Source organism: Monodelphis domestica, chromosome 2 (genome assembly GCF_027887165.1).
Source record: "Monodelphis domestica isolate mMonDom1 chromosome 2, mMonDom1.pri, whole genome shotgun sequence".
NCBI lineage: Eukaryota > Metazoa > Chordata > Mammalia > Didelphimorphia > Didelphidae > Monodelphis > Monodelphis domestica.
This window is the reverse complement of record NC_077228.1, coordinates 182,256,309-182,269,356: the sequence shown is the minus strand read 5'-3', so window position 1 is coordinate 182,269,356 and position 13,048 is coordinate 182,256,309. Positions and strand designations below refer to the sequence as shown.

Genomic DNA, 13,048 nt, shown 5'->3' with positions numbered 1-13,048 from the left:
ATTTTACCTCTCAATTCCCATTGCAACTCAATATTCTTAAGTTGAAGGAAGTTCTTCAATAGGAGTTCCTATACTAATGAAATCACAGGTCCAGTCCCTCCACATTCCTACACCGCCCCCCCAAAAGAACATTCACTATAATTTTTAAAACAGGAGGATCATAGTCATTATATCTTTTTTAAAGAGGGATGGAGGGGAAGGTTTCCAAATCAGACAAATCAGAGGGTGTCCCCCTTCCCAAAAGGTTGAGAATCACTAATATGTTCCTCTAACAAGTTCATTTCTTGAAAAATTCTTGTGTGTTCCGTCCTAACCCATGTCTTCCTCCTCTTCTATAATATTGGGGGTGGGTGGGTTAGGGAATAAACAAAAACTATCCTTCCCTGAATATCTGCTCTCTCTCCCCTTTTTCACCGTGCCCAGGTTTTCCGGCAGCAGCATACGGACCAGTGGCAGCAGCAGCGGTGGCAGCGGCAAGAGGATCAGGTAGGGAGGTGTATGGAAGAGGCGGCTACACGGCATACCCCCAGTGTGCAGGGGAAGGTAAAAACTCTGTTGGTATTCTGTGTGGCTGCATCTGTCCAGCACTCCTCTGACCATTGGGTCACACTTTTGGCCAGGGAGCCCAGGGAGGGTTAGGGGAAAGTAGAGCCAAGGCAATAGAGCAGGGGCCCTGGGGTATCTCTCAGCGCATATATAACCAAAACTGCAAACCAGAGAGTATATTTTTTCCCCTCTCTCTTTTATTTATCTTTAAGGGGGGAAAAAAAGGGAAGGAAGTTGTTTTTGATCTCAGGTCTCTCCTTTACTTGACAGCTGTGGTCATTTTCTCCCTGACTTTGTATCAGGTTAACAGCATCCACCCTAGCACCCCTTCTCTTGACCTCCCTAGAGGTTCTGTGACTGAGGGTGAGAGAGGAAAGACCAAAGGCCTCACCCTCACTCCTTCCTGCCCCCATCCACCCCCCCCAAAAGAAACAACAGTATAATTTCAACCTACTATCCATTCCTGATATCTAAAGGTGTGATCTTGGCCCTTCTGACACCAAAAGTGGCTTCAGGTCCAGCTGGGGTCTGTAAGGTGTCATTGGCTGGAGTGAAGCTGTTTTCTCTAAAGCTCACCAGTCCCTGTTCCCATACCGGTTAACCCAAAGCTGAGTTTAAGCCAAATATCTCTTGTGGTTTGCAACTCCCTCAGCCCTTCTAATACCGGGGCCCTCCATTCCCCCTCAGTGCCTCAGCCTGACCCTGTGGCTTCCCCAGAGCCAGCACCAAGCGAGCTCTGGCTTTAAGGAAAGACCCAAACTGTCAGTAGCTATTTACCCAAGGTCCTAAACTTCCCAAAGCCATACTAGGGCGTTCAGGGCCAGCTCAAGTTAAGTGCAAAATTTTTACTAGCAGAGTTTGGTCTGACTGGCTGGGGCTGGAGGGAGCCTGGGTTGCCAGCTGGGGAGGTTCCTTGGCTCCCTGAAATTTCCTATCTTGTCCTAAGCATGGGGCTCAGCTCCCCTCTGGACATCCAGAGAGAGGGTACATTTTAGTCTCCTCACTGGTACCCAGAGAGCCTGGGCCCCCCTCTCAAAGCTGCTTCAGTGGACATGGTTCTCTCTCTCTCTCTCTCTCTCTCTCTCTCTCTCTCTCTCTCTCTCTCTCTCTCTCTCTCTCTCTCTCTCTCTCTCTCTCTCTCTCTCTCTCTCTTTTCTCTCTCTCTCCCCTGGTTCTCCCCAGCCCTGGCCAGGGAGACATCCTCTACCCACCTCCAGCTAATGTGGGGGCATGAGTTTGCATCGTCTCCTGGTGCCCTGTGGACAGGAGCTCTAGTGCATCTGACTGGGAGCTTGCTCTGATAAAATATGGCTCTTAAGGGATGGAGTAGGGAGAAGGGAAGAAAAATTCAAAAGGAATGAATAAATGCCCTAAACCCTGAACCCCTCAAGATGAGAAGATGGCCCCGTGGGGCCCAAAGTGAGAGATCAATAAAAGACACTTTTTAAACTCCGTTCCATGCAAACTGGCACTTCCTGTGGAGCTACAAAGGACCCTCCTCCCCTACATCATCGATCCCCGGTTTTCTTTTTGTGGCCTGTGGAATGTAGGGGTTGCTGTGGGGCAATTTGCCAGAAAGCTGGGAAGTGGGAAAGAGGGGGTGGTTTTCCTTAAACCCTAATTTAACCAACCCAGGCAAGAAGCCCCCCTGAAGCTGGATGTTGGGTCAGCCACCCTGTTAAGAGTAGGGAGGTAGGGGGGAGAGGGAGGAAGAGCTTTCTGCAGCTTTGGCCTGGGGGAACCATCCAGGGGCTCACCCTCAGCTCTGGCCAGTTGCCCCTAAGCGTCCAGAGGCTCCGGGGAGATGATTGTTGCTTTGATTCTGTGTTATATTGTTTTTATTTTTTGTTTTTTTTGTTTTTTGTTTTGTTTTTTGTTTCTGTTTTAACCCCGAGTGCTTTTTTGATACCTTGACAAATGAGCTTTGGTCAAACCTGTGCCTGAAAGAAAAAAAAAACCCTCAAGATTTTGAGTGTTGTTAGTTGTTTGTTTATTCTGTTTCATTCAGTTCTTTCTTCCTTTGTTTTGTTTTTTAACTTGCAATATGAAGCTAAACCTTAACCCCGACTAAACCCCTTTCCTCCCTCCCCTCCCTCACCCCTTTGACTTTATGGCAAGTTTAAAGGGCAGCACGGAGTTCTTTGCAAGTTGGAGAATGACGAATTCCCATTGCCTTCACCCCCACCTTGATCCCCAGCCCCACCCGCACCCAAAGACCCCGGAGGGAGTCACCATATCCAGCCCCTGAGCCCAGAGGACAGACCCATTTTCTGTGAAACATGTTTCATTTTTTTTCCCCTTCTTCCTCTCAAACAGTGGTGTTTTCTTTGCAGCCATTTTCATCTAGAGAGAAGTCTCCAACAGGGTCATCTTGGGTCAAGTCATTCTCATTTCTGCACTGTTAGTGAGTTGTATTCAGGAGTATTGACCCTAGACTTCCCTAGGGATTTGGGGATGGCAGCCCTAGGTTCTGAGGTAGCCCCTCCACAGTGCCCCCTGCTGGTGTTTGTTTTGGCTCCGTGTCCAAAATATCACCAGGATGCTTTGGCTTGAGAGCCCCCCACCCTTTTACAGTGTCTCTCCATCTCCCCCGTGCTCTTTGCTAAAATGTGCCTGGTTTGGGGTACCCAGCCCGGATAGAAGTCAAAGGGAGTGTAGTTGTGAGGTCAGGAAGCGTGGTCAGGGGATGGAGATCTTTGCTTTCCTTTCCTTGAGATGAGGGTTTGTTGCATGGTCCCCTTCCTCCTACCCTGTACCCCGACATTCTAGCGAGGACAGTCCTCTGTCCTCTTGTTCCTTCTGACTTCCCAGCTATCTTCAAACCAAACTAGACAACCTATCCACAAGGGCAGGCGGAGCTCCCTTGCCCCCATGAGGCATCTATCAAGAGCGGATGCCCTAGTTTCAAACTTGCTTCAATTCAGCTGATATCGAGTGTGCACCTCCTATGTGCTTAACACTGTCCCAGGTATAAAAGGAGTAGAAGACACGGTCCCCGGACTTGGACTGATGACCAATCGACATTTTAGACCCCTCTTTTTTCTTCCTTGATTTCTTTCTCTCTTCCACCTCTCCTAGCCCCCTCTTTGTGCCTTTTTTCTTCAAAGAATACTGATGGGATCTTCCCAAAACCCAGTGACCGACCACTGGCCACGGGGGTAGGCAAGGTGGAGAGGAGCTGCCTTTTGACTTGGATTGGCTGCCCAATGAGTGACTTGCCTCATCCAAGGCCCTAGTCCTGGGGTGGGGGATTTAGAGGGTCATTTGGCTCTGCCCCAGGCCCCAGCTGACCTCTCTAACAGACAGTCCAGTCACCCTGGATATTTACGAACCAGCTGAGGACCTGAGTTGGGCAGAGCTCTGGTCCCCACCAGCCTTCCCCCTCTAACTCCTAGACAACTTCACTCTCAGTATCACCTTTGTTTTCACCTCACCGGCCGTTCGGAACGATGTCATCTTTTCTCGTGATCAGCGTAGTTTATTTGTTTATTTTCAGCTTATTCATTCAGTCTCAAACAGTACCAACCCTGACCCCCACCCCTACCCCCCAGTCCAATTTGGTTCCCCTTTACCCACCCATAAAGAGACCATCTACTCATAGGGCTTCAGGGGAGAGGGAGGCATTTTTTTTTAAGTTTCCCCATTCAGTCCTGCTCCCCACCCCACCCCCAAAGCTGGCATCAGGGGCGGACTTGATGTGCCAACCTTCAAGCTTCCAAACCCCATGCCCTCCCCCCACCATTCCCACACACCCCTGCAACAGCCACCCCTTGCCCCTCGGTCCCAGAGCAGGACACCCTACTGTACTTTATACTTGCCTGCCATAACCCAATCTCATAACGTGAGTTACTGACAGTGGTGGTGAGTGTGAGCAGTTATGTCTTGTTGTCTTTTCTCTTGCTTGGTTGGGGCTGCTGTGAGAGAGTGTCTCTGAGGCACCCTTTCCTGCCTCTGTTACACTAGGATCTGCACACCTCCTCTCAAACACTCTTCTGAGCACGCTCAGCGGGAAGGTTTGTCCTCACCTATTAATCCTCTCTCAGTGTCCAGCTTCCTGTTAGTAGCAGCTGGTTTGCATGTTTTTGCTTGTTCAGATGAAACAGTTCAAGAAACAAACTCATATCCAACTCTCGAGAAATGTCTTTTTTTGTACACTTTATTTTTATTTTTATTTTTTAATTATTACTTAAAACTCCGAAACACCTGTCGTCCAGTACAACATTTCACACCTCCCCTGCCTGTTCTTAGATTGATTGTATGTATCTGTGGGATTGAACTAAATGCATGCACTGTAGTCCATGTACCGGTAGTTGTAGCTGTAGTTATAGAACATGCATTGTTGAGTTGATATTACAGGTCTCCATCAGCTCGGCCTAGTACAGCCATCTAAAGCATAGCCGTGGGTTGACAGAAAGAGAAAGGTTCTCCATGTTTTCAATGTTGCCAAGGCTTGGATCCATGTTCTCTCCATCAGCCACCACCACCTCCCTTCACACTCCCTGCTCCCCAGTTTAAAACTGGGCCACCACCCTCAGCTCTCTAGGCCTTCCCATCATGACCTCTATTAAAACCCGTCTGACTCAAAAAAAAAAGTGGGGGGAAAAGAAGTAGATTTGGAAATTAATCTTAAACTTTATTCTATGTTCTTTTTCTTCTTTATATTATTTATTAGCCAAATGGATTTTCTTTTCTTTAAAAAAAAATGATCTGTGGATATGGTTTCTTGAAACCCCTTTCCTCCTTCCCCCTTCCCTTTCAGGAGTCTGTGTCCTATTGTAATAAAGCAAGTCGAGCCCCCATCAGTGCTTCAGCACCTAAGTGTAAGGAACCACTTTCCAAAAGCAGGAAAGGGTCTTGGTTCTCCAATGTGCACAGAAGTTATGTAAACATCGGGCCCCAGGAGATGTCAGCTTCTACTCCTCTCAAGATAGCTGGAGGAAAACAAAAAAGTTATTTGTTTTTTATTTAAGAAGGACAAGCTGAGGAAAGTTCCTCGTGCCATATTTGATTATAGGGTTTTCTAGAAGGTGTAGGTCTTTGGCTATTCCCATAGCCTTGAGGAGAGCCCCCAAAACCATACATATTGGCTATTTGGCATTCCAGAATTTAAGGAAAGTAGAGATAGGCTGGGTGGGACAAGATCCTTGTCCCAGGGGACATTGCTTAAGTTGTGGCCACTCAGCAAGATGTTGGGTACTGGAGCTGCATCTCATAGCCATCCCCATTCTCCCTCAAGTCTCTTTGTAATGGGTCACCCATCTTTGTGAGACCCCTGACTGAGGCACAGCAGAAACCTTGGGCAGAGTGAAGCTAACTTACCTCTAAGAGGCTCAAACCTGATCCCATCAGCATGGCTTTTGATCAGCTGAGCTAATCTGTAATTGATGTGCTTGTTTTAGGGTATCCGTGGCACCTGGGCAGGGGGAGGGACCGATGAAGAGATTCCAGCTTTGTATCCCCTTGAGAAGTTGGGTTCAGGGAGCCAGTAGCTAAAAGTTAGTAGAGCAGCAAATTGCCTGGGGTGTCGGAATTACTTTTCTGACTGAAGCTCAGCACCTTCTGGCTTACAGTTAGATGCCTGTTCAGCTCTTAAACAATGGCCTGATGGTAGTCCGAGTTCAAGATGACTTGCTACAGGCCTTTAGACTATATCAAAGTAAGAGATCAGGCGTGGGCTGGGGTAATTAGCTTAAGGGCAATGCATGCTATGAGTCAGTCTTTCACCTGGACTAATACGTAGTCCAGGCTGGAAATAGAATTACCTTGGGAAAAGGTTTACATCAACCTGTAGGTAGAAGAGCCTGCTTCTGGCTCTCAATACCTGAGTCGCCTTGGGCGAGTCACCAAACTTCCTTTGGCTATAGTTTCTGTAAAGTGAGGAGATGGCTTCAGAGACTCCTTCTAGCTTTACATCTAGGATCCTGTGATCCCTACGAGGTTATTGTAGGGAATTCAGATGCTTTGTTGACCACGTTGAGTATGCATGATATGGTAAGCACCATGCTGGATGGTAGAGACACCATAGGACTCAATTTTGTGGATAAGGAAATGGTTTTAACACAAGTAGGATGGGATAGCAAGGTGGCTTGGTGAATTGAGAGCCGGGCCTGGAGGCAGGAGATCCTGGGTTCAAATCTGCCCTCAAAACTGTGTGACCCTGGACAAGTCACTTAACCCCCATTGTCTGGCCCTTATGCTCTTCTGCTTGGAATCAATACCCAGTATTGATTCTAAGAGGGAAGGTCAGTTAAAAAAAAAAAGATAGGAGGGAGAAATGGTCAGGATAGATGGGCATGACTGGAATGAAAAATTTATAAAACTGAGGGCTCTCAGGAATCCACACTAGGACTGGTTTCCTTGAACATTTTTCTAAGTGAGAAGGGAATGACATTTTGAGGCTCATCGATGACACTCATCTTTTCAGGGTAGCACAAGGCTAAGGGATAAGTTCCAGGAAGAGCTTGTGATGATATCTAAGTGAGCAGAAAAGTGGCCATTGGGTTTCATTGTGGGTAACTATAACATAATATATTTAACTAGAGAAAACAGGGCAAAGGAGACTTCAAGGGCTTTAAGTGAACAGTTTTGCCATCTAGGAAAGTGACCTAAAAGTCATGGTAATGTCCTGTCACCTAAAAGTACAGCCTAGCCCTTCAGCCAAAGAAAGCCAACCCAGTTCTGGGCATCAGCATAGGAGATTTTAGAGTAAAACCAGAAAATGTTATGCTGTCCTTGACCAAAACCAGGATGTGGCCATGGAAAGAAAACTAATTATAAGTCTGGTTGCTCTACCTCAAGAAGAAGAGAATCGGATACAGTCAATGCAAGGGCAAATAGAGTAATCAAAGAATTGCATCATAGAATCAGAGATTTAGAGTTGGAAGGGCAGTGAGTCCAATCCCCTTCCCCATCTGCCTCTCTCTCTCTCTCTCTCTCTCTCTCTCTCTCTCTCTCTCTCTCTCTCTCTCTCTCTCTCTCTCTCTCTCTCTCTGTCTCTCTCTCTCTCTTTCTCTCTCTCTCTGTCTGTCTCTCTCTCTCTGTCTCTGTCTCTCTGTCTCTCTCTCTCTCACTCACTCCTCTCTCTCTTCCTATTTTTTAGACCAGGCTTAGAGAGATGTGTGACCTGCCCAGGAACATACCACCAGTAAATATCTAAAGGCAGGATTTGAACCCAAATCTTGATTCCAATCTTTTGTTAGTCCTGTCAGAGAGAGAGAATATCATTGCTGAGTGATTGATAGCTCTTACCCAAAGTGAGTGAGTTCTTATAGGTAAAATACCATGTGGTAAACATTTATTAAGTGCCTACTTAATAGTGCTAAGTCCTGGAGATATAAATAAGAAAAAGAAAGACAAAGAAATAGGTGGGAGATCTTGTTCTCAAGGATTCTTTGGATTAATGTGGGTGGAGGAATAGGACTCCTCTTGCAAGCTGATTTAGTCATGAGGAGCTAGGGATAGAATTAGGGGCACCTGGATGACAGTGGAGAGAATGCCAGGATGGACTCAGGAAGACTGTCTGAGTTCAAATCTTGCTTCAGACACTTAGTAGCAATGTGACCCTGAGCAAGTCACTTAACCTTTTTTGCCTCAGTTTCTTCATCTGTCAAATGAGTTGGAGAAGGGAATGGCAAACCACTCCAGTATCTTTGTCAAAAAGAAAAAAAAAACAATAAATGGAGTCATGTAGAGTCAGACATGACTGAAAAACAACTGAACGAATGGTAGTATTACTTTGAGGGCAACAATGGAGGGAGAAAATAGTGATCAAGAAGAAAAGGATTTGTGAGATTGAATCCAAGCCAGACCAATTCTGCCAGCAAATAGAAAGACTTCCAGAGCAAGGGGCCACCAAAGGGAACTAGGAGAACTTCCCACTCTATAGACCTAGCAGTCATTCTTCCTCAGAGGGAATATGGGCTACCACTATGTGGATTCTTATCGCTGAAGCCAAAAATGGTGTCTAAAACAAGAGAAGAGGGGCAGCTAGGTTGCTCAGTGGATTGAGAGTCAGACCCAGAGATGGGAGGTCCTGGATTCAAATTTGGCATCAGACACTTCCTAGCTGTGTGACTCTAGCCCTTACCACTCTTCTGCCTTGGAAGGTAAGGGCTAAAAAATAAATAAATGAATGAATAAATAAACAAACAAACAAATAAATAAATAAAGCAAGAGAACAGGGGAAGACAGGCTAAAATCTCACCCTCATTCAGAAGGCAATGAGTGACAGCAAATGTTTCCTCACTGATCCTAGCCCTGGGGCTGGCTGATGCTGGAAAAGTTGTTTTGCTGCCCTGTCTCTTGAATGCCTGACACAGAACTACTGTAGACCTCATAGGTGAAATGAACAAATGTGTTTATCAAATCAAAGTGATGAGAAAGAAAAATATAGATATATAAATCAAAAAGCAATGAAGTAAATGACAGTCTTTCACAAACCGTAAAGAAGGTGCTTTCCTGAGTGGAGCAGATGGGACCATCCAAACCTTCCCACCTCTGGCAATAAAGGGAAACAGCTGTTTCCAGGTTGGCAACCCTTGAGTCTTGGGGAGAGGGGAGAATCTGGGAAGGAAATGGGATGCAGGGAAAAAAATATACCAAGATCCTGTGCTCCCATTGATCCTGCCTTGAACTCACCAAATCGCTTCTCCTCCACGTTCCTGAGTTTCACCTACACAATGAAAGGACTGATGGGGAATATTCCTGAAGTCCTCCCAACCCTGGTTTCTAGGACCAGGACCCAGAAGGGGATAGTCTTTAGCTAAAAACACTTTGATAGAATGTGAGCTATTATTAGTCAGGCTGTGTATTGGACTTGGGAATTGCCTAGATCAGCTGCAATCCCAGACCTTGAGATACATGTGAGTTTCTCAAGTCATCTCTTTTCCAGACTCCTCCAGTTTCCCACAAAGCATCATTTCCAGAGGGCTGTTGCATTTCTAGTCCAAATGATATTGGGTTGTCCTTCACAAATAAAATCTGGCAGACTCTATAGCCTGGGTAAATACTTGATCCTGGACAGATTAGAACTAGAAGGTATCTTAGAGGTTATATAGTCATAGAATCACAGGATTAGAGCAGGAACATCCTTTAGAAGGCACTGAGTCTGAACCTCTCCATTTATAGATGAGGGGACTGAGGCCCAGAGAAATGAGATGACTGTATCAGGTTCACACAACTAGTACTCATCTGAAGCACTATTTTTTTTATATTTATAAGATTTATTAATACTAAGATCTGAAGCAAGGGAAGAAAAACTGAAAAAGAGAGGGAGGGAGGGAGGAGTCCCCAAAACTTATATACAAACGTAACAAACGCAACGGGAAAAGGATTCTTGGGAAAAGAAAAGAATTCTTGGAGATAGAGTCCAGATTTTTCTAATACAGGCTCTTTGTGCTAAACCCTAAAAGGGGGCCAGAATTCTCCCTTCTGTTATCCAAAGCCTGTCTCGACTGCTCAGCACAGTCCATTCAATTAGCAAACATTTATTAAGTGAAGCACTATTTTTTTTAAACCCTTACCTTTCATCTTAGAATTAATACTGTGTATTGCCTCCAAGGCAGAAGAGTGGTCAGTGCTAGGCAATGGGGGTCAAGTGACTGGTCCAGGGTCATACAGCTGGAAAGTGTCTGAGGCCAAATTTGAACCTAGGACCCATCTCTAGGTCTGACTCTCAGTTCACTGAGCTACCCAGCTGCCCCCTGAAGCACTATTTGAACTCAAGTCTTCCTAATTCCACTAGCTGTCATGCCCACCTTCATCATTTGGCAATTTAGGAAACTGAGATCAAATTGAAGTGTTTTGCCCAAAGCCACACAGACAATAAGTTGCAGAGATGGGAATAAAATTCAAGTCTTCTGTCTCCAAATATGTTTCGGCACAGAGAATAGAGAGCTGGTCCTAGAGTCAGGACGTAGTTGTTGTTTAGTCAATTAGTTTTGTCCACCTCTTTGTGATTCCATTTGAGGTTTTCTTGGCAAAGATACTGCAATAGTTTACCATTTCCTTCTTCAGCTCATTTTACAGATGAGGAAACTAAGACAACAGGGTTAAGTGACAGAGTCACGCTGCAAATAAGTGTCTGAGGATGAATTTTTAACTCAGTTCCTCCTGAATACTCTGTCCACTCAGCCCTAATTGCCGGATTCAGGAATGCCTAAATCCAAATGTGACTTCCAGACACTTGAAGAGTAGCAAGGTAGCTCAGTGGCTTGAGAGTCAGACCTAGAGTCAGGAGGTCCTGGGTTCAAATCTGGCCTCAGACACTTCCCAGCTGTGTGACCCTGGACAAGTCATTTAACCCCCATTGCCTAGTCCTTACCACTCTTCTGCCTTGGAACCAATAGACAGTAGTGATTCTAAGTCAGACAATAAGGGTTTAAAAAATGGACACTTCGGACAAACTTCCACTTGTCCCAGTTTCCTCATCTGCAAAACAGGGATGATAGTAGTCCCTCTATCCCATGGTTGTCCCATGGTTGTTGTGAGGACTAAATGAGAAAGTAATTGTAGAGAGCTTAGCACAGGATCTTGCACATAGTAAGTGCTATATCAAATGTTAGCTCTTATTATTATTGTACCATGTACTCCTGAAACCCACTCTCTGAGGAGGGCTGAATTCTCTGTGCCCACTGGGTGGTTTTTAGGCACAGAATGATCATTAGAAGGAAAACTGACCCTGGCATTAAAGGTTGTTGTTCATTCATTTTAGTCGTGTCTCTTTGGAATTTCATTTGGGGTTTTCTTTCCTTCCTTCCTTCCTTCCTTCCTTCCTTCCTTCCTTCCTTCCTTCCTTCCTTCCTTCCTTCCTTCCTTCCTTCCTTCCTTCCTTCCTTCCTTCCTTCCTTCCTTCCTTCCTTCCTTCCTTTCTCTCTTTCTTTCTCTCTCTCTCTCTTTCTTTCTTTCTTCCTTCCTTTCTTTCCCCTTACCTTCCATCTTAGAATCAATACTGTGTATTAGCTCCAAGGCAGAAGAATGGTAAGGGTTAGGCAATGAGGGTTAAGGGACTTGACCATTTGGGGTTTTCTTGACAAAGATACTGGTGTGTTTTGCCATTTCCTTCTCCAGCTCATTTGACAGATGAGGAAACTGAGGCAAATGGGGTGTGGTGACTTGGCTCAGATCCCCAAGAGAGTGTCTAAGGTCAGATTTGAACTCAGGAAGATGAGTCTTCCTAGGAGTCAAAGGACTTAGGTTCAAATCCTACCTTTGATGCTTACTCCCTGGGTAAGTCCCTCTACCTCCCTGACCCTCCGTTTCTTCATTTGTAAGATCCCTTCTGTCTTTTGATCTGTGATCCTAAAATCAGGAATGCCTGCCAACCAGCCCATGCAGCAACCAAGCCCTGACTTTTTATTAGGAACAGTTGCTCCAGTTGGCCACAGGTTTAGCCTAATGGTTGTCCCTCTCAATCTTCAATCCAGTAGTCTGAGGTTGGATGCTCCCATTTTTATATCTATAGTGCTGCCTTCCTAGAAAAGCCCAGGCTTCCTCCAGAGCCCTGCGCAGATCTCAGTAACCTCAGCGAATTTATAATAATCTGCTTGGCTGCCAGCCGCTGACCTCAGCTTCATTCATTTTCCAGGGCTCTCAGATCAACTCTATTGTGGATAAAATACATCAGCTTTAATCAATAATTTTGTAATAGAAATACTGTGCACTTGATAAATCAACTCCAGTGCAATTAGTGACCAGCCCCGGAGCCTGGGCTTAAGTATAAGTTAATCCCAAAATGAATGGAGTAGGAGAATTTTAATGGTCTTTTCAATCAGTGGAATTATTTTCAATGGGCAACACATTCATGGCTTCCCAAGCTGGTCTGACTCCCCGAGTGCTCTCTCTTGACTTGGGCAAACAGAGTCTCCCCGGAAGCCGGACCCAAGTGGTCATTGAAGCCGGCTGGTGGTAGCCGCCAGTCAACAAGACCAGACTGTGCCGAGATCAAGCCTTCTTTTGATGTGTCGAGTGCCATCTCTCTCCTGGAGCCCCAAGACAGGCAGGATCCCTGTCTCCCTCGCCCTGGCATCCTCTGCCAATTGCTGTCATTGAAATAGTGCTTTAAGGTTTGCGGAGCACTTTGTGCACATTCTCTCATTTGAGCCTTGCCACACACCTGTGAGGTAGGTGCTCTGATGGTCCCCATTTTACAGACACAGCTATGACGTGTCTGAGATCAGGTCTGAACTCAGGAAGATGAGTCTTCTTGGGAGTTGGAGGCCCTGGATTCAAATTCCGCTTTTGGCGCTTCCTCCCTGTTTGATACTGGGCAAGTCCCTCAACCTCTCTGGTCCTCAGTTTCTTCATTTGCACAGTCTCTTATTTCTCTCTTTTTTTTTGTTAGTCCTTAACTTCTGTCCTAGAATCAATGCTGTGTTTTGGTTCCAAGGCAGAAGAGTGGTAAGGACTGGGCAATGGGGGTTAAGTGACTTACTCTGGGTCACACACAGCTAAAAAGTATATGGCTCAGTGGATGGAGAGCCAGCCCAGAGATGGGAGTTTCTTG

At 45.8% G+C, this 13,048-nt stretch overlaps 1 protein-coding gene across 21 annotated transcripts in view; it reads left to right on the top strand.

Moving 5' to 3' along the window:
* MSI2 (musashi RNA binding protein 2) overlaps window positions 1-13,048 on the top strand; it is a 553,967-nt gene that overhangs the window by 501,277 nt on the left and 39,642 nt on the right. For 13 of the 21 annotated variants that reach the window (XM_056816534.1, XM_056816524.1, XM_056816522.1 and 10 more), the window contains one exon: window positions 424-486. In XM_056816534.1, coding sequence (XP_056672512.1) covers window positions 424-486 — 63 coding nt within the window. Of the gene's footprint in view, window positions 1-423; window positions 544-13,048 lie in introns of all 21 variants that reach the window. The other 8 variants (XM_056816530.1, XM_056816521.1, XM_056816519.1 and 5 more) reach the window with 1 other exon arrangement.